The following is a 19510-nucleotide window of genomic DNA, read 5'->3' as shown; positions in this document are numbered from 1 at the left end:
GCACGTGCTTTTATTTTAAAAAATTCGTGTGGCCTTTATTGCATGGTTCCACAAAAGAAAATAAAGAAAATCTAGCCTTTTGAAGTTGTTGATTAATATACTAGCTTAATCATTTGCTGGACATAAACGTGTTTGCATATAAAGCAGTATAACTTTTTATAATCAAAACTCTTTAGATAATAAAAGCATATCATGCATACTTTTCCCAATTTCCATAGAAAAAAAAATTCTTAATGAACTGAATAATTGAACCCAACATCTTATTCTACCAGATCTTATTTACAAGCTATAGGCATAATACTAATATAACTGGGTTCCACTTGTAGAAAAATATCAAGGAGGAAATAAGGGGCCAGAAGTGGAAGCCCTGACAATCTTCCCTTCCTGAACCTGAATGTTGTGGAGCTTTTCTTTGCACCAATTGAGCTGGGCAGAAGAAAGCATTGGCAATTGGAGCACTCTTGATATCAGCTTTATGTCTATCATTGTGTATAGCATCTCCTTTCTTTGAGACTCCTCCACATCAGGCTTTACTACTCTCCTGAGCCAGCATCTTCGCTTCCCTTGTGAATCTTTTAACCATAGTTCCTTCTACACACACACCAGAAAAAAAAAAAGAAAGAAAATGATGTCTTATATTTGATTTGAAAACTATTGTTGCTAATTTTCTTTTAAATTTTACCTTATGAAGTTTCCTAGTGAGATCAGCAAATAGTTTCAAATCTCTAGGGTTCTCCACAGGCTGACAAGTCCACAAGGAAGTTCTCAATTTCCACCAAGGCTTTGTGCTGTCTGTTTTAACAAAGGTCCAAAATGCCTGTATGCATCTTTCTATGGCCTTCAAGACTTGTTTAATATCTATGACTTCTTTTTCCATTTCCTGCTCAAAGAATCCTTTGAGAGCCAGAAAATAAAACTGATGAGAGTAAAAAACAAAAGGTTAAATGTAAAAAGACAAAAAGTAGCTAAAATAATCCCTTTAGTTAAGAAGACAAAAAAAAATTCACAAATTTCTCTATGGTTAGGTGAGTACTCTCAGCAAGTCGTTGATGTTTATTGGATAATCTACTTTCACAAAAATACAATGACTTAAAAAAAATTCCTTGGTCGTATTATACGTTATCATCTACAGTAAAGTCATTAAAATTTCAATTTCTATGATCAATATTGGAATCAAGGTGAAAAGAGAACGATTTTGATGTAAGAATTTTAAACTAGGCATACCTGAAACCTTGGGGACTTGGAGAAGGCTCTTGAGGGAAAACCTTCCTCTGACATAATTCCAAACCCTTGTGCCTTCACACCTTTCCTCTTCCATAAATCTCTCCAAAAGCACTTGGAACTTCTGGAATTCTCCCACCACATTATCAGAAAATAACAAATTTTGAGAGCTAGAGTTAGCAAGAGCTTCAACTTTTATGTACTGATAGTGGAGAACTTCCCACGACAGGCATGACTGAGCCACATAAACCAGCTCGAAATCGCTTTCTAAACTCCTTAGCAGCTTCTTTCTGACTGTTTTGCTCCATGACATATAAGGGAAGATTGAGAAATCCACAGATCCAGCGCTCTCTAAAGAATCTGGAGTCGCTGTTTCTTGCTTGTTCAGAATTGAGCCTGCAGTTTTAAAGTTAAATATCAGAACAAATATACATTACTTGACTTCAGGACTGTAATATTAATGTAACATGCCAACATAAGTACGAACTTATTCCACATGTGCGATCGTAATTTAGGACATCGAACCATCTCATCCTTTGGATGTACTCGCTGTAGAATGAGTCTAAATCTTGGTCCTTAAGTCCAATAGGTTCTTCTCGTGCCACCACTGCTGGTAAGTTAAGGCTGCAAATAGATCTTGAATATGCATTAATGTCTTGATCTTCAGCTACTGTATTAGAGCTGAAAAGCAATGACGAACACTCGCTCACGTCAAGGTTTTCTGCTTCAGGTGAATTGGAGCTACAAATTGATGGTATGCATTCATTTAAGTTTGCATCTTTTAGGAGTGTTTCAGAGCAATATCGGAGTTCCCAGTCCATGAAACTCCCTGCTTGGTAAGGATTGAGAGATGATGATGATTCAGAGCTACAAATAGAAGTGGAATCATCAATCGTGCTTTTATCTTCATCAAAAAACAAACTTTCTTCTTCCATATGTTCATCCTCACATGAAACTTGATGATCATCCTGGAAATTACTCTCCTCTTCAAGCACATAATATTTCTGAAGTGGGAGTACTTTTAGCTGCTGACATGATATACGTGCTATATTTGAATAACCATAGGAGGTAACAATTTGGTTTCTATCACAGATTTGTACAAGTGCATAATCCTCAGCCTCTACTCTGCTGGGTTCAGAATTGGTCAATCTAGGGGATGAAAAAAAGCAGATGACACGATCTTTGAAAACTTTAAAAACATATAAACAAACATACCAAGTGATTTTAAGAGGATAAAAGAAAACAACTGAAAGATATTTCAGTATCAATTTGAGCCAAAGAAAAATCTGGCATACAAAAAGAAAAATGGGATGGATATAGAAGCTCAAATAAAACCACTTCGCAAAACCATCTGGGATGACAATAGATTCAATCATCAGCCAACAGGAAGCAAGGACAGCCATTCTGATGAGGCTCAACTGCGATCATCACTCTTAAAAGCCACTAATTTCGGAAAGTTTAGATTATTTCTTTATTAGCTAGAAGGCAGCAAGCAAGGTGGTGCAACTTAACTTCATATATATATATATGGAAAATTCTCAGTTGACATGATTTACCATGTACATGCTGTGGGTCTAAACCGAGTCCAGGTAAGTTTTTCCCTATATACATACATATAATATATTTTTCTTAATACATAATTAAATTAAGACGACTGGAATAACTTACGAAATAGTGGTTAATAAAGTCAAGAAGCGTGTTGGAAAATCAGTTCATAGTATACTTTGGTGCATCTCTTGACCAACTCACTATATCACTTTCGTGCTTACTTGGATCCTATCAATGAGACCTCAATCCCCCTTGCATAATATTAGTTTTTTTTTTTTAAATAAATAAATAAATTAACATCAAATTGCTTTGCTGATTTATTTATTCTTTTCAGGTTTAATTATGGAAAGGCAGTTGGAGGAATGCAGCTTATTGGTACCACAGATTCTGCAAGTTGCTCAGGGGATCCAAAAGTAATCAAATATTTTCATCCCATCATGCAGTTTTCTTTGAAAAAAATCAACAAAGAAACCAATCAGACAGTCGGAATGAGTTAATATTGGATATAATATAATAACTTAATAATTAAATTAAATATTTGCAATCAAAAAGACTGTAAAGACTTTAAATTCTGATATCCTCCCTCAATTTTATAATCAATAAGAGCACAAATACAAGAAGAAAGCACCAAGGGGCAAGGTAAACGTCAGGACTCATTTCTGGCATTGCGTCATTAATCATTTAATTAGTGGATAATAATAAAATTAAGTCAATGGCTTTACCACCTCATCTCTCATTAACTAATTACCTAATCCTAACCGTCACACTCTCTCCTTTATTTCTTGCACATTTACAAAATTAGACTCAAAACCACACGCAACCATGTCTGTAACTGAAGACTATAAAGCACCAATATGTTATCACCAAATTGACTTATTATAAATACAAAGATTCATTTTTTAACCATAATTTCATAATATTTTATGATATCTAGTGGAGTGCGAGAAAGTCATGAAAATGAAGAACTAATAAAACGATGTCGTATTATTTTAGATCGTATTTGGGTTATTGTAAGCTAATGAAAATGAAAATACAAATCTACGATAATCATCAATGGGCCTGGCGGACCATCTCCTTTTTTATCATTGCAAGATCGTATTTGGGGTATTGTAAACTAATGTAATCAAGATTTCCTTGACAATTAGCGACCCACTGTTAAGTGGGTCATTCATTTGCCGTATGGCTTCACATGTTGAAAGCAAACAAATTTCTCCATCTTAATTATTTTGGACAGAAATCGATACTTTCCAGAGGGTTCGGACTGAAACTCGTACCCAACCAATTCCTTATTTTGGATTCATGTCTCTTTGTTCATCATCAATGGCGCATTTAGCATTGACTCTTTAAGATTTGGTCATCATTATAAAACTAACCATTTCAAGGTTGTCAGGTAAAATCAAGGTTTATTCCCTCAGTAATGATTCTCGGATAGAAATTGTCACTTTTCTGCCTGCCGGTTCACAATTTTTTTAGTGATGTGAGATATTTAAATGGGAGTTGTTCTTTTTTTTTTTTTGTCAAATAAATGGGAGTTTACTATTGAAGTTTCAAATGAGAATGTTTTCAGAAGAAAATCTTTCATCCTAGCAATGTGTACGGACTTGCCTTTGTAATAATTTAGAATTTTTTTATCAATTTAAGGGTCTTAGATTTTTAATTTGTGTAGTTAGAGCATTAAAATAGAAATATTTATAGGTTTAAAGTTGGAGTATTAGTTGTAGTGTTAGAGATCTGTCAAAGTCAAACAGATGCAAAAAGCCGTTGTAAAATTAAAAAAAAATATATTAATAAAATATATTTTAATATTTAATATATTTTATTATTAATATTTAAATTAAAAATATTATTTATCTGTATTATAAAATTAATATTATTATGTGATTATATATATTGTTATAAAATTAATATTATTATTATGTGATTATATACATAATAGCTGTCCCATAAAAATAAATTTAATTTTTATAATTTTAATATTTATATTAATTAATTAATATTTTTTATTAATTATTTAATTTAGTGTTATTATATACATATATATAATAAATAAATAAATTTATAATTAGAATTATTTAATTATAATATTATTATAAAAATATATTAAAATTAATAAAATATATTATAAAAAATTTATTATAATATAAATATAATTATTAAATTAATATAATATAAAAATAATATATTAATTAATTAATATAATTATAATATTTTAATAATTAAAAAAATAAAAAAAAAAAATAATAATCTTACCATTTAAAATGATGCTAGTCCGCTAGATCATTTTTAAAAATAAATAAAAAAATAAATAATGATCTAACGCCAAAATATCTTTTTCGCCTATTATCCAACTATAAATCCATAAATATTTTTATTTTAATCTCAAATATACAAATTAAAAATCTTTCACTCTTAAATTGGTAAAAAAACCAATATTTCATCAGCCCATTGGATAGCCTCTGGGCATTTGGAAAAAGCCCAATATTTCATCGATCCATTGGATAGCCTCGGGGCATTTGGAAAAACAAGGTTGCTCTAGTAGATGAAGGGAATAGTCCCTAGACAAAAGGAATCAAGAATCTTGATTTTCAGGGACTTTTTCCCTCATTGAACACCTCATAATAAATCTGTAACGTGGCATCATTTTAGAGTATCCTTAGGGGACTCGAAAATAAAAATTCGTCCATCTCTTCTATTTCCAAGTGTGAGGTCCTCAAACTGTATCAACATTGCATGAGCACTTTCCAGACCCTTCATGAAAGGAAACACTAGACAACAAAATATCCAATCTGAAAAAAAAAGCCAAATTGAAGTGCTGGAAACATCCTCAAAGGATGTATCACTATTTAACAAGTTCTCAACGTTCCCACCAGAACAGATTTAACTTACCAACCAACTGCTCAATTTGTAGAAAAAAAGAAAAAGCAAACCACCATTTCAGGTTTCACATTTTGCAACAGAGAACATGTCACCTGCACTATCTCTATCTATTTCCCACATTCCCATCTGCAAATCTCAGGACCTTTCAAAGGATGCCCACATCTCCAAAATTTCTGGTAGAGAAAACCCATCTCACAAAACATCCTCGGATGTCAAACTGAGTAAAAGAAAACTACTAAATGCCACTGCCTTTGGCCTTTTAAGTGAAGGAATCTCTATAGCTCAGCCTGCAAAAGCAGAGCCAGAGAGCCCAGTAGCAGCAACTTCAAGTAGGATGTCATATTCAAGATTCTTGCAGTACTTAGATGAAGGTGCTGTAAGGAAGGTAGACCTGTTTGAGAATGGAACTGTAGCCATTGCAGAGATTTTCAATCCAACTCTTTCCAAGATGCAGAGAGTGAAAATACAATTACCAGGATTGCCGCAAGAGCTGTTGAGGAAACTGAAGGATAAAAATGTAGATTTTGCAGCTCATCCATTGGAAATCAACTGGGGTGCTGCTTTGCTTGACTTGTTGGGGAACTTGGCCTTTCCATTGATTTTGCTTGGCAGTTTGTTGTTAAGGTCATCATCCACAAACCCTGATGGAGGCCCCAACTTACCATTCGGGCTTGGAAGGTATGGTATTTTATAATATCTTCATAATCTTTAAATCCACACAATATAAAGCTTTAACTTTCAATCTATGACTTAGTGCCCATTCTAACTATGTGCTTTATGCTTGAAAACAGAAGCAAAGCCAAATTCCAAATGGAACCCAACACTGGAGTAACATTCAATGATGTTGCTGGAGTTGATGAAGCCAAGCAAGATTTTCAAGAAATTGTTGAATTCTTGAAGACACCGGAAAAGTTTGCTGCAGTAGGGGCAAGAATTCCTAAAGGAGTACTGCTAGTAGGACCTCCTGGGACTGGCAAGACCTTACTAGCTAAAGCAATAGCTGGAGAAGCAGGAGTTCCTTTCTTTTCGCTCTCAGGATCAGAGTTCATAGAGATGTTTGTTGGTGTAGGGGCTTCAAGAGTGAGGGATTTATTCAACAAGGCAAAGGCAAACTCGCCATGCTTGGTTTTTATCGACGAGATAGATGCAGTTGGAAGGCAGAGAGGGACAGGCATCGGTGGAGGAAATGATGAGAGGGAACAAACATTAAACCAGTTACTCACTGAAATGGATGGTTTTAGTGGTAACAGTGGAGTTATTGTAATTGCTGCTACAAATCGGCCTGAAATTCTTGATTCTGCTTTGCTAAGGCCAGGAAGATTTGACAGGCAGGTAAAATTCTTTTTCCTTTACACTTGCTCTGTATTTATGATGTTAAATTTTAAGCAAAAGGTGAAGATGACTGTTTTTTGGTTCTAAATTGAAATTCGTGTAATATTTCTGCTACATGATTAGGTAACTGTTGGGCTACCAGATATTAGAGGAAGGGAAGAGATATTACAGGTGCACAGCAAAGGCAAGAAGCTTGACAAGGATGTTTCCCTAAGTGTTATTGCCATGAGGACACCAGGATTCAGTGGCGCGGACTTGGCAAACCTAATGAATGAAGCCGCCATTCTTGCTGGTAGGAGAGGCAAAGGTAAGATCACCCTGAAAGAAATTGATGATTCGATTGATCGAATAGTGGCGGGCATGGAAGGAACCAAGATGACAGATGGGAAAAGTAAAATCCTGGTGGCTTATCATGAAGTTGGGCATGCTGTTTGCGCGTAGGTTCCACTACACACCTTCCTTTATGCCTTAAACATGCTTAATGCTTGTCTTTTTAGATCATTCAATCTTAATTGATATTAGAACATTCTCATTTACAGGACACTGACTCCAGGTCATGACCCAGTTCAGAAAGTAACTCTAATTCCACGAGGCCAGGCCCGAGGACTAACATGGTTTATGCCAGGTGAAGATCCAACTCTCATCTCCAAGCAACAGCTATTTGCTCGGATTGTTGGAGGTCTTGGAGGTAGAGCAGCAGAGGAAGTGATTTTTGGTGAATCAGAAATCACTACTGGTGCAGCAGGGGACCTGCAGCAAATCACTCAAATTGCTAGACAGGTATATTTTATATTAAAGTACATACAGATCTTAAACAAGAAAAAGTATGCTTCTATTTCCAACTTATACCAAGTCTTGTAATTCCTTACAGATGGTTACAATGTTTGGCATGTCCGAGATTGGGCCATGGGCACTCACGGATCCAGCAGTACAAAGCAGTGATGTTGTACTAAGGATGCTGGCTAGAAATTCCATGTCTGAGAAACTTGCAAAGGATATTGATTCAGCGGTTCGAGACATAATTGAAAGAGCGTATAAGATCGCAAAGGAACATGTAAGGAATAACAGAGAGGCCATAGATAAACTAGTAGAGGTGCTTCTAGAGAGGGAAACCCTAACTGGGGATGAATTCAGGGCAATCCTGTCAGAATTTACTGATATTTCCGTAGGCAAAGTAGATAGGATCTCTGTACGTGAAATGATCAAAGTTTAGGAGCACCCATTTGGATTGTCATACATTTGTAAGTAATAAATTACTGTTAAGTATAGCGGCAGAAAATTGCCTTACATTTTATCCATGACAGTGGAAATAAAGGCACTGGTACCAGAAAACCAGACGTATGCCTACGCACTCAAGGCATTGGAGTTAGAGCTTGGTGAGACTTGAGCACGTTGAGCCGTGAACCTAAGGCACATGGGGAATGATGAATCTAGTTTTAAGAAATTGAAATAAATGAAGTATATTGTTGGCAAGCAATGTCTAGAACATTTACAATTCCAATGGGATAAAAAATATAATATTTACAAAATTTGTTATTAGGCGAATAGCTCATCGACTGCCTTGTTACATGAGAGTAAAGAAACCCAAATATCGGCATCTTATTCTTTAACTTTCAAGAAATTTCTAATAAAAATATAATCATTATGCTTTAGCTAGTTCTTACAAATGCCCTACAATTTGCAATAGAGCAGAGTAAGTACCAGATATTACGACTGCAATACCCAATACTACAATTCCCCCTACTACCACCCCTTCACATCCAAGTCTCCTGTAAGTGCCTGAAATTTTCAAGTAACACAAACATGGAAGTATAATTGAAGCAGTGAAACTCAGGAATGCTCCAACCAGCGTCATGAGATATCCAAAGAAAGGGACAGCCAAGGCTACAATTACAGTGCTGATCAATAAAGCGGTACTGATGAAAACGTTAAAGGGTTTCTTGTTGCAGTACCATGGAGACCAATTCTTGGTAGCATTCACTATTGGTGTAATCATCAATGCATATTTTGATATGGGATTGACCAGGATTGTGTATATTGCCACTCTTGAGCTTAACTTTCCGATGGGGAGGTTCAATGTTACCTGCGATTGAACCTCAGACCCGAACATCGAGTATCCTATAACCGCCATTGATGCATAAGTGAAGGTACAGAAAATGAAGCAAATAAGTAGGACCTGCAATGCAAGTTATTCAAGCAAAGTTCAGTGACCTCAACGCGTCAAGTAGGGAAACCATCGGAGGGGAAAAATCGAATCTTGAAAGGAACTTACATTAGAGAAGTGATGCTTCTTTTTCATAGAAGTGTAGAGAGTAGGGAAGACTGGATGTGCGCAGTAACAGAAGGCATATAAGCTAACAGCAGAAGGGATTCCATCCCACTTTATCAGGGTTCCCTTTTCGTGAAATCCAATTCCATCAAAAGATCCAACCCAGAAAATTGAAACAAGGATTATAATAGAAGCTAAAACCCCACTAGCAGAGATGTAAGAAAGGATGCTCAAGTTATCCAACCAAACCGTAGGTAAGATAATAAGAGCAACAACTATAACAAAGGTTTGTCTCCCACCTAAATGGAATCCTGCCATTTCAAGTTCCACGTTAGGAAACAAGTTTTGCAAGTTATCCCCTTCCAGAATCAGGAAACCAGTGGCGACTAAGTAGAGCTCTGTATACATGAAAATTGATATTAAAACTCTTCCTTTTTTACCAAAAGCACGATCGCCGATATCAGGATAAGTGCTGATATTTGAATCTGCTTCCATACACCTTTTCATCAGTAAACCTGAGTAAAAAGCAGCAATGGCAATGACAAAGAGAAGGATCAAGCTCAGCCATCCTCCTGATGATAGCGCATATGGGGTCGAAAGTATTCCAACTCCTGAAGAAAAATTGGTGGATAGGATTAGCTCCAAACGGATAAATCATGGAAAAATTCAAATTAACAAATGATTCAATAAAATCCGATTATGACAACCCAGCATGAAAAGACAACAATGCATAAATTGAAGCAGGACCTGACAAAGCATTTAAGCCATTGACAATGGTCTTGAGGGAAGAGGTTGTTCCTTGGCTATAACCAGTGTGATTTGACTCCAAATCTCCATGTAGTAAATTTGATTCCTTCTCATCGACGATGAGAGGTGCAGTCAATGACGCGTGTTGAGGCATGGCCATGTGGCAGACCGCAGAGGAAGAGAAGAGTGAAAGGGGAGAAGAGCGCAACTACACACAGATAAGCAACTGAAAAGATAATGATCTGAAGAAAAATCAACTGGGTATCTTCAAAGGGAGATAAATTTTAATGATATATGCTGGTTGCTGGCTGCTGCGTTGGTGGATTGACTTGACCTAAGAAAATAAGTTTTTTTTTTCTGAACCAAAGAGTAAGCTTTGTATATATAAGCTTTTGGATTGTCAATTCGTCCTTACACGCGCATTTTTAAAATGTGATTCATGCATGTTAAATCACATGTATTAAGATTTAAGCATGACAAAAATATAGGATGTGATGCAATTTTCGTATAAATTGATTCTATATAAATTTGTAGTATAAATATATAAAATATAGAATATAAATATAAAAAAATATAATTCAATAATTATTTAATAATTTATTAAAGAAAAAAGAATGATGTACTCCAAAAGATATTTACATTTAATGAAAATTGTTTTGTGCCTTGTAGAAGATTGAGGCGGTCCATAATTACTAATTATTTTATATTTACATCCAATTCAATATAAAAAAACAGGGCCACCCTTTTTGATTTTGTGGCTTAATTTGATTACAAAATCTATACATTCTGCTTCCATTCATCTGTGGGCGATTAACAAGTGGTTAATAACAAATTTTATTCAATAATATCACTCCAATACGCAAAACTCTGACCCACACCTGCTTCTCTACTATTACATTTATTCAAAATTGGAACACAACTTTGCTTCTTTACCATTAGATTTGTTTAAATTCAGAAACAACTTTGCTTCCATATACACATATGTATATATCAAATCTCACCAGTAATGTCAATCCACGTGGCTCTTTCCTTTCCGAAACTTACTGTGCTTCATTTTTAATATCATTATTTTAGTAAGTTATTTCTTCCTTTTGGAGAACGAGTGCATTAATAGTTAAATACTACTTTAAAAAAATTAAAATATTTCATCAATTTTAATTAAAAGTTTAATTTTAAAAAATAGCTGAACTCTAAAATAATTATTTTAAATATATTTATTTTAAAATTAATAATAAAAAAATTTATATTTTTAATTTTATTATAATTATATTTTATATTTAAAAAATTAAAAAAAATATCATGTAACTTATTACGTCTAACGCAAAATCACCGGAACATTAATAAATAATTTTTTATTTATTTTTAAAATTCAAACTATTTATCCAAATTAGATAAATATGATCTTATCTAAAGGAGGTGCATGTAGAATAGAAATAAATAAAGAAATTATTTTCACAAATGTATATATTCAATTAATATTAATTAATTCATGTTAGAGAAACGGACGGCAGATTTCAACTTCTGTCCTCCATTATTTTGTTTACTTAATTACTTGCCAAAACCATATCAGTTGAATGACCTACATAGCCATGGAGGGCAATCAGGACTAGGGAAAAAATAATTATAATTTTCATTGAATTCTAAATTAGATCAATTTATTTTTTTTAATTAAATAATTCATATATCTTTAAACAAGCTATATTTTAATAAATTAGTTAAAATCTAATAAAATATTTTTTACTTTAATTAATTAAAAATAGTAAATAATTTTAATATTTAAAATTGAGAGATAATATTTTATTATTATAAAAATATAATTTATTATAAATAAAGTTTAAGGTTTTTTTTTTTTTGAGAAAAAAAATCCAAGCAGACTTATTTAGACTTTTTATTTTTGGGTGGGAAGACTTATTAATTAGACGTTGATGTGTTGATGAAGAGTAAAGAAACTGATTTGGACTGTTTACATGTTTTCTTCTTCTTCTTCTCTTCTTGGTAAAACATGTATCAAAGTTTGATTAGTCTTTCTAGGTCAAAAAATAAAATAAATTAAAAAATAATAATAATAATAATAATTAATATTTATACTAGTCCACCACGAAAATGCATCAAATAATTGGATACGTCACATCCTACTACATGAACTATACAGTAAAATCAGCTGTTTATTTATGATCTCACATGGACTAAATACGATAAATCAAAAAATATATAATAGTTAATAAAAAAATTATTAAATAATTTGGATTAATTATTTTGAGAGAATTGAAAATTGAATTTAAAAATTATTTAGATCAATTTTAATCGGACTGTTTCAATTGATATTAGAATCACATTGACAAATTATGTAGAACTAATAGAATCTGCGAAAAAGAGATTAGCCGTGTGAGATAAAGTAGCGCCGCTCAAAATATTAGCGAATCATAATACTTAAAAAATTTCATCCCACATCAACAAAATACAGTAAATCAAAAATATTTCACTAAATAAAAAATATATATAATAACTAACATAAAATTATTATTAAAAATATATATAAAATTTAATGAAATATTATTTAAATCAATTCCGAACGAACTGTTTCACATACTTTATCTTTGTAAGGTGAAAGGGATATTAAACTCAATATCAAAATGTATTCATCATTAAAATCATGTCTAAAAAGAAACGCGGAGCTATGACTATGAGGATGAGCAAAGTTCTCTATCAATCGGTTTCAAAGATATTCCACGTGTATTAAAACGTTTAAATTTCTTTTAAAAACTTTAATATGCATGCTCCAACATTTTCATTCCCTCGTTCACACTTTTTTTTTCAAGTAAAAGACATGGCAGCAGACCACCACCGTCCACCAATCACCATCAACTATAATATTAGCAAAATAAAATAAAAATTTAAGGTTCCAAATTATCTGGATAAGTATTTAAGAAAGAGCTGAAATTAAAGTAGCAGAGTCTACTTTACATATTAATTATATCTCAAAAATCCTAAGACATGGCCAAACAAACTGCCTCCAAAATAATACCTTTATCTTTGTGAATTCGTTTTGCAAATGAAATATGATGTAATGTGATTGAGTCAGGTTGATACTCAAGAAAATCACTCTGTCTGAATCATCTCATCTCTCTTTTTTTTTTTAAATAATTTTAATACCGCTTGATTAAGATTTATTAAATATAAAAAGTATAACTGAAAATTAACCCATTATATATCGGTTCGATTTAAAATTAAATTAAATTAAATTAAATAATTTAAAAATTAAAATTTTAATATTTATGAAATCAAACTGAATTGATTTTGATCAGAAATTAAATCGAATAGAACTGATTTTGATCAAAAATCAAATCAAATCGATCTGATTTAGTCTGATATAATTCAGTTTGATCAATTTGAATTTTTAATAATTTTTTTATTTTTTATACTTTCTTTTTAATATTTTAAAATTTAATTAGAATATTTTAATTTTAATATAATCTCATCTCTCTATATTATTAAAAATAATATATTATTATCACTAATCGGGTTCGTTTTGATTTTTTTAATTTTTTTCTGATCAAAATTGAATCAAATCGAAATAATAAAAAATTTTAAAATTAAAAACTGAACCGAACCGAAATAAATAAAAAATCAAATTAAATTTTTAAATTTATTCGGTTTGAACCAAATATTGCTCACTATGCTACTATACATGTCAGCATACTTCCACCTTCATAAAACGTCATATATTAAAGTCAGGTTAAAACACTAGACTACTAAGATCAAGTCAAAAGAATAAGATCAAGTCAAAAAAATAAGATCTAGAAGGACAGACTACTAAGATCAGGTCAGAAAAGTAAGACTAGAAGGGCATACTACTAAGATTAGGTGGAAATGGTAATACCGGAAGCGCAGGCCATTAAAGTCAGGCTAAAAGGGCAAACCATTGAGATCAGATTGAAAGAACAAAACTTAAAAGGACATACCAATAAAATCAAGCCAAAAATGCAAAGGCGGGCAAAGGAGGAAGGGTAGATTATCAAAATAGGCCTTCTAAGGGGCAGACCACTGAGATCAGGTTAGAAGAGCAAGACTTAAAAGGACAAATTACTAAAATTAGACTGGAATGAAAAGAGCAGAAGGATAAACTATAAGGCAAATCTTAAAAAAAAAACTAATAAGGTCATATCTTTTCAAAAGAAAAACCTTTCAAAACGAAAGATGACCGATATTCTACCTTCTAAAAAGCTAGATTAAAAAGATTTAACCTTTTAAAAGAAATACCCCTAAAATCAAATATTTTAAAAGAAATATCATCATCTTTCAAAATAATATACAAGTAATATCAAACATTCCAAATAAAATCACTAAAATCGAATTTTCAATAAAGTCGAACCTTTCAAACAAACGACCGCAGCACTGCACTAATTTAAAAATAGTATATCATTATTAATTATTATAAATTTACTATAATTAATAAATTTTTATTAAATTATTAGCTTTAAAAAAATAATATATATTTACACACTATTAGAGATAAGGGTTGGTTGTTAATATTGATAGCTGTACAGATAGATATTGTTATATTTAAACTTGTAATTCTGGTAGAATAGATAACAACACTCACGTGTATACTCTGTATAAATAGATACAAGTTATGTTAATAAAGATTAAGCCTTACAGAATTGTCATGGTATCAGAGCCTTAATTAGGTTTAGCAACCATGGGTGATACAAGTTATATTGATAGCTGTCACGTCAAATTTCCTTCTGCTTCTTCGTCTTCTTCTTCTTCTTCGATTCTTGCTTCTTTGTCTTCTGTCCCTAATGTTAGTAATCAACTCTCTGTTAAACTAAATTCCACCAATTATATTTTGTGGAAGACTCAGATGTTGCCGATTTTGAGGGGTTATAATTTGGAGAACCATATTGATAAGAATTTTACGCCGCCACCTTCTACTCTCAATGGTCAGTCAAATCCAGAGTTTACTACGTGGTATTTTGAAGATCAAATTGTGTTGGGTTGGATTAATTCTTCTTTATCAGAATCTATGTTGGCAGATGTTGTTGGAGTTTCATCTGCGTTGGAAGCTTGGACGTGTTTAGAAGCATCTTTTGCTGCTGGTTGTCGAACTCAAACTCGACATCTGAAGAGTGCGATTCATCACTTACAGCGCAATAATACTGAATCTATTGAGGCTTATTTGCTTCGTGCTCGAACATTGTTGAATCAGCTTCGTGCTCTTCAAGGAACTATGGCAGATGAGGACTTTGTTGGTGCTATTCTTGATGGGCTCGGACAAGATTATCGCCCTTTTACTAGATCGATTGAAGCTCGGCTGCAACCTGTTTCATTCAATGAGCTTCGGGGACTATTGCTTTCTGAAGAACAACAACTTCAAAAGTTTGATGCTACTGTTCACATGTCTCCTGCTACTGCTCTCTATAGCAGTCGAGATACTTCTGGAAATCGTCAACAGTCTGGATATCGTGGCAGAGGTGGACGGTCTGGGCGTGGTGGAGGTGGACGCTATTATGGTGGTGGTCGATCTTCGGGTAATGGTCGCATGTCTGATTTCAGTCAATCTGATTCTTTTTCGAAGAACTCCACATCTGCTGGGTGTGTTATTTGTTACAATTGTAACGGTACTGGCCATATGTCTCGTCAATGTCCCAGTCCGCGAAAGACGCCTCAAGCTCATCATGTTGCACCAAGCTCACAGGCAGCTCAGCCATGGATTGTTGATTCTGGTGCTACACATCATCTTACAGGAGCACTGAATAACTTATCGATTGACGCAGAGTACACTGGTCCTGATGAGGTTATGGTGAGCAATGGTAATTCTATTCCTATTTCACATGTTGGCAACACTGTTTTGTGTGACAATTCTAGGTTTCGCTTGAACAATATTTTATATTCGTCTCAATCACCGTTTAGTTTACTCTCTGCGAATTCCTTTGCACGTGATAATTGTGTCTCACTCGAATTATTTCCTGATTATTTTCTTGTTAAGGATATCCGCACGAGGAGAGTTCTTCACAAAGGCCCAGTTGATCGTGGTTTATACAAGTTCTTCCCTGTCAAGAGTTCTTTAATTTCTGCTCATCATGTTTCTTTCCGTTGTTGGCATTCTAGATTGGGTCATGCCCATGATACAGCTGTTCTTTCTACTTTGAAATCAAATAATATTGCTTGTTCCGTTAATAAAAATTCTTTGTGTTCAGCTTGTTGCGTTTCTAAATCTCATCGGTTACCTTATTCTTCTTCTACTTATGTCGCTTCAGCTCCTCTTCAGTTAATATGTTCTGATGTGTGGGGACCTGCTCCAGTTGTTTCTTCTAATGGTAATCGGTATTATGTTCTATTCTACGATCATTTTAGTAAATATTCCTGGATTTATTGTTTACAACACAAGTCCGATGTTTATGCGACCTTCGTTAAGTTTAAAGCTTTTGTTGAGAAATTTTTTGATTCAAAGATTAAAATTTTTCAATGTGATTGGGGTGGTGAGTTTAGGTCGTTGGTTCCTTTTCTGTCTGACAATGGTATTTCGTTGAGAGTGTCTTGTCCTCATACTCCACAACAAAATGGGTGTGTTGAGCGTAAACATCGTCATGTGGTTGAGACAGGTCTTGCTTTACTTAATCATGCTTCTGTTCCTCTTCAATTTTGGGATTATGCTTTTGAGACTGCTGTATATGCGATTAATAGACTTGTCACACCTTTGTTGCCTAACATGTCACCATTTGCTCGGTTGTTTGGAAAACAACCAAATTTACATGCTTTGAGGACTTTTGGTTGTATTTGTTATCCTTTTACTAGACCCTACAATAAAAATAAACTGGAAAATCGGTCTGTTATGTGCTTGTTTGTCGGCTATAGCACTATACACAAAGGATACAAATGTTTGGATGTTGTTAGAAATCGGCTCTATATTTCGCGTGATGTTGTTTTTGATGAGTTAAATTATTATTTTCCAAAGCAGCAGGTTGCAGCACCTGGTTTATCACGATTCGTTCAAAATATGGAGTCTGGGATTTTAGGTCCTCCACCGGCGCCACTTAATAAAACATGCAGAATTTTTCCACCAATCCCTAATGCGAGTTTGCAGGATCCTTCTCTTGGTTTTCCTTCTTTCCAACCAGTGACACCAACTAATACTTCTGCTTCTCTCGAGTTAGTTGATTTTGTGGCTCCAATAGGAGAGTTGCAGGAAGCTGGTTCGACTGTTTTGCCAGCAGATGCTTCTGACCGTTTAGTGCCGTCGGTGACACTTCCTGTTTCATCATCCACTGCTGTTAGTAATGTTCATCCAATGCAGACCCGGTCAAAAACCGGGAATTCAAGACCAAAACTATTCGCAGCCATTACACCTCCAAGGCAGCCAGGTAGTGTCTCTGAAGCTAAGAAATTTAAAGAATGGCGTGCGGCCATGGATGATGAGTTAAATTCTTTAATTAAGCTTGGCACTTGGGACTTAGTTGTGCCACCAAAGGATGCTAATCTTGTTGGTTGCAAATGGGTTTTTCGGGTAAAGGAGAATGCTGATGGCTCTATTGCTCGCTACAAGGCACGGTTAGTAGCTAAAGGGTTTCATCAACGACCGGGTGTTGATTATTTAGAAACATTCTCTCCGGTTGTAAAACCTACAACTATTCGTTTAGTTCTTGGGATTGCTGTTACTAATAAATGGACAGTTACACAGTATGATGTCTCGAATGCTTTTCTCCATGGCACATTGGATGAAGATGTGTACATGGTTCAACCTCCTGGGTTTGTTGATTCTTCTAAGCCGAATTATGTGTGTAAGTTACATCGCTCGTTGTATGGCTTAAAGCAAGCTCCAAGGCAGTGGAATAATTGCTTAAAAGAGGCTTTGATCAGTTGTGGTTTTGTTCAATCTCACTTGGATCATTCTCTTTTTGTTCTTCGCAGTGGTGCTTCTGTTTTATATTGTTTAACTTATGTTGACGATTTGTTATTGACGGGAAATGATTTAAAAATGGCCTCCGATGTTGAAGGCAAATTGGGTGATCGTTTTTTGTTAAAAAATTTGGGCCAATTGAATTATTTTTTGGGAGTGCAGGCCACATGGAAGGGTAATTCTTTGTTTTTGTCTCAAACAAAGTATATTAATGATCTACTTCATAGAGTACAAATGACCAGCTCTAAGGCTGTCTCCACTCCAGCTGCTGTCAATCATTCTAAGTCCACAAAATTGACCACGGCTTTCTCTGATACAACACTCTACAGAAGTACGCTAGGCAGCCTTCAGTATCTATCTTTCACCCGTCCTGAAATTGGTTACTCCGTTCATAAGCTTGCTCAATATATGCATTCTCCAATGGTCTCGCATTGGCAGGAAGTTAAGCGGATCTTACGATATTTGCAAGGTACTGCTGGTTTTGGAATAACAATTTCTCCAACCTCTTTAACTAAGTTAAATGCTTACAGTGATGCCGATTGGGCAGGATCGGTTGATGATAGAAAGTCAACAACGGGTTATGCCATTTATCTTGGATGTAATCTTGTTTCGTGGAGTTCTCGCAAGCAAAAAAGTGTCTCTCGTTCTTCGACGGAAGCAGAATATAGGACACTTGCCAATACTACTTCTGAGGTAATTTGGATTCAAAACATGATGGCAGAGCTTGGAATTACAGTTCAGATTCCCTTATTATGGTGTGATAATTTGGGTGCAACTAATTTAACTGTTAATCCTGTTTATCATAGTCGAATGAAGCATGTTCAAATTGACGTTCATTTTGTTCGGGATCAAGTTGCTAAAAAGAAACTGACTGTTTGTTATCTTTCCACGAAAGATCAAATAGCCGACATTTTAACAAAACCACTTTCTAAAGGACGTTTTCTACAGCTGCGGGACAAGTTAACTATCTCTTCACCAGGATAGATTAACTTGTGGGGGCATATTAGAGATAAGGGTTGGTTGTTAATATTGATAGCTGTACAGATAGATATTGTTATATTTAAACTTGTAATTCTGGTAGAATAAATAACAACACTCACGTGTATACTCTGTATAAATAGATACAAGTTATGTTAATAAAGATTAAGCCTTACAGAATTGTCACACACCTATTTTTAAGACTTTTTTCGTTAAATAATTTTATTTTAATGGTAATTTAATAAATATTTAAATTTTTAAAAAATATTTTTAAATATAATTTTAAAATTATAGATTTAATAAGTTAGTGATTGGAAGTATTTCTTTTAAAAAAATTATGCATTTATAAAAAAAAATAATTATTATTATTATATTGCATCACATGTAAGCTCAGCTGATCTAATCCTTTCCTAGCATATATAGTCCAGTAGCTAAGGGGTCAAATTCGACTCACCCATATCCATATTTTTCGGAAAACAATTAAGTTTATTTAAATAAAATAAATACATTTATTACTTTTTTCTTGCACAGCAATTAAATTAACTGCATGCAAATGGCATTATTAGCTACCTGTCCACCTCCTAACATGCTCCTAGCTGTAATCTAATTTATATATCACACAAAATTAATATTACATC

General features: G+C 33.8%; 3 protein-coding genes across 3 annotated transcripts; 1 reads left to right on the top strand and 2 right to left on the bottom strand.

Moving 5' to 3' along the window:
• Nucleotides 1-81: 81 nt before the first annotated feature.
• Nucleotides 82-2754, bottom strand: LOC110603014. Its single transcript, XM_043953782.1, has 4 exons — nt 1709-2754; nt 1225-1617; nt 683-894; nt 82-591 (listed from the first exon to the last, which is right to left on the bottom strand). Exons 1-4 carry the CDS (start codon nt 2622-2624, stop codon nt 334-336), a joined length of 1779 nt encoding a protein of 592 aa, XP_043809717.1. The 5' UTR covers nt 2625-2754; the 3' UTR covers nt 82-333.
• A 2858-nt stretch (nt 2755-5612) lies between these two features.
• LOC110610088 (ATP-dependent zinc metalloprotease FTSH 6, chloroplastic) lies at nt 5613-8265 on the top strand. The gene is made up of 5 exons (XM_021749958.2): nt 5613-6324; nt 6438-6978; nt 7102-7415; nt 7518-7758; nt 7850-8265. Exons 1-5 carry the CDS (start codon nt 5732-5734, stop codon nt 8189-8191), a joined length of 2031 nt encoding a protein of 676 aa, XP_021605650.2. The 5' UTR covers nt 5613-5731; the 3' UTR covers nt 8192-8265.
• Nucleotides 8266-8479: 214 nt separating this feature from the next.
• Nucleotides 8480-10341, bottom strand: LOC110610090 (amino acid transporter AVT1I). The gene is made up of 3 exons (XM_043954338.1): nt 9995-10341; nt 9251-9858; nt 8480-9154 (listed from the first exon to the last, which is right to left on the bottom strand). The coding sequence occupies exons 1-3, from the start codon at nt 10152-10154 to the stop codon at nt 8639-8641; spliced, it is 1284 nt and encodes a 427-aa protein (XP_043810273.1). The 5' UTR covers nt 10155-10341; the 3' UTR covers nt 8480-8638.
• Between the last annotated feature and the right edge of the window lie 9169 nt (nt 10342-19510).

This window comes from Manihot esculenta, chromosome 2 (assembly GCF_001659605.2).
Source record: "Manihot esculenta cultivar AM560-2 chromosome 2, M.esculenta_v8, whole genome shotgun sequence".
NCBI classification, from domain to species: domain Eukaryota; kingdom Viridiplantae; phylum Streptophyta; class Magnoliopsida; order Malpighiales; family Euphorbiaceae; genus Manihot; species Manihot esculenta.
The sequence above is the reverse complement of the archived record's forward strand: the minus strand, read 5'-3'. Positions and strand labels throughout refer to the sequence as shown.

Excerpts from the sequence above, each read along its gene's own strand:
- LOC110603014 (XM_043953782.1), bottom strand. The coding sequence starts at position 2,624 with ATGGCTGTCCTTGCTTCCTGTTGGCTGATGATTGAATCTATTGTCATC. Across the intron at positions 895-1,224 it reads CCAAGTCCCCAAGGTTTCAG|GATTCTTTGAGCAGGAAATG; the intron begins GTATGCCTAGTT and ends TGGCTCTCAAAG. Across the intron at positions 592-682 it reads TCACTAGGAAACTTCATAAG|AAGGAACTATGGTTAAAAGA; the intron begins GTAAAATTTAAA and ends GTGTGTGTGTAG.
- LOC110610088 (XM_021749958.2), top strand. The coding sequence starts at position 5,732 with ATGTCACCTGCACTATCTCTATCTATTTCCCACATTCCCATCTGCAAA. Across the intron at positions 6,325-6,437 it reads TTACCATTCGGGCTTGGAAG|AAGCAAAGCCAAATTCCAAA; the intron begins GTATGGTATTTT and ends GCTTGAAAACAG. Across the intron at positions 6,979-7,101 it reads CAGGAAGATTTGACAGGCAG|GTAACTGTTGGGCTACCAGA; the intron begins GTAAAATTCTTT and ends CTACATGATTAG.
- LOC110610090 (XM_043954338.1), bottom strand. The coding sequence starts at position 10,154 with ATGGCCATGCCTCAACACGCGTCATTGACTGCACCTCTCATCGTCGAT. Across the intron at positions 9,859-9,994 it reads TGGCTTAAATGCTTTGTCAG|GAGTTGGAATACTTTCGACC; the intron begins GTCCTGCTTCAA and ends ATTTTTCTTCAG. Across the intron at positions 9,155-9,250 it reads AGAAGCATCACTTCTCTAAT|GTCCTACTTATTTGCTTCAT; the intron begins GTAAGTTCCTTT and ends CTTGCATTGCAG.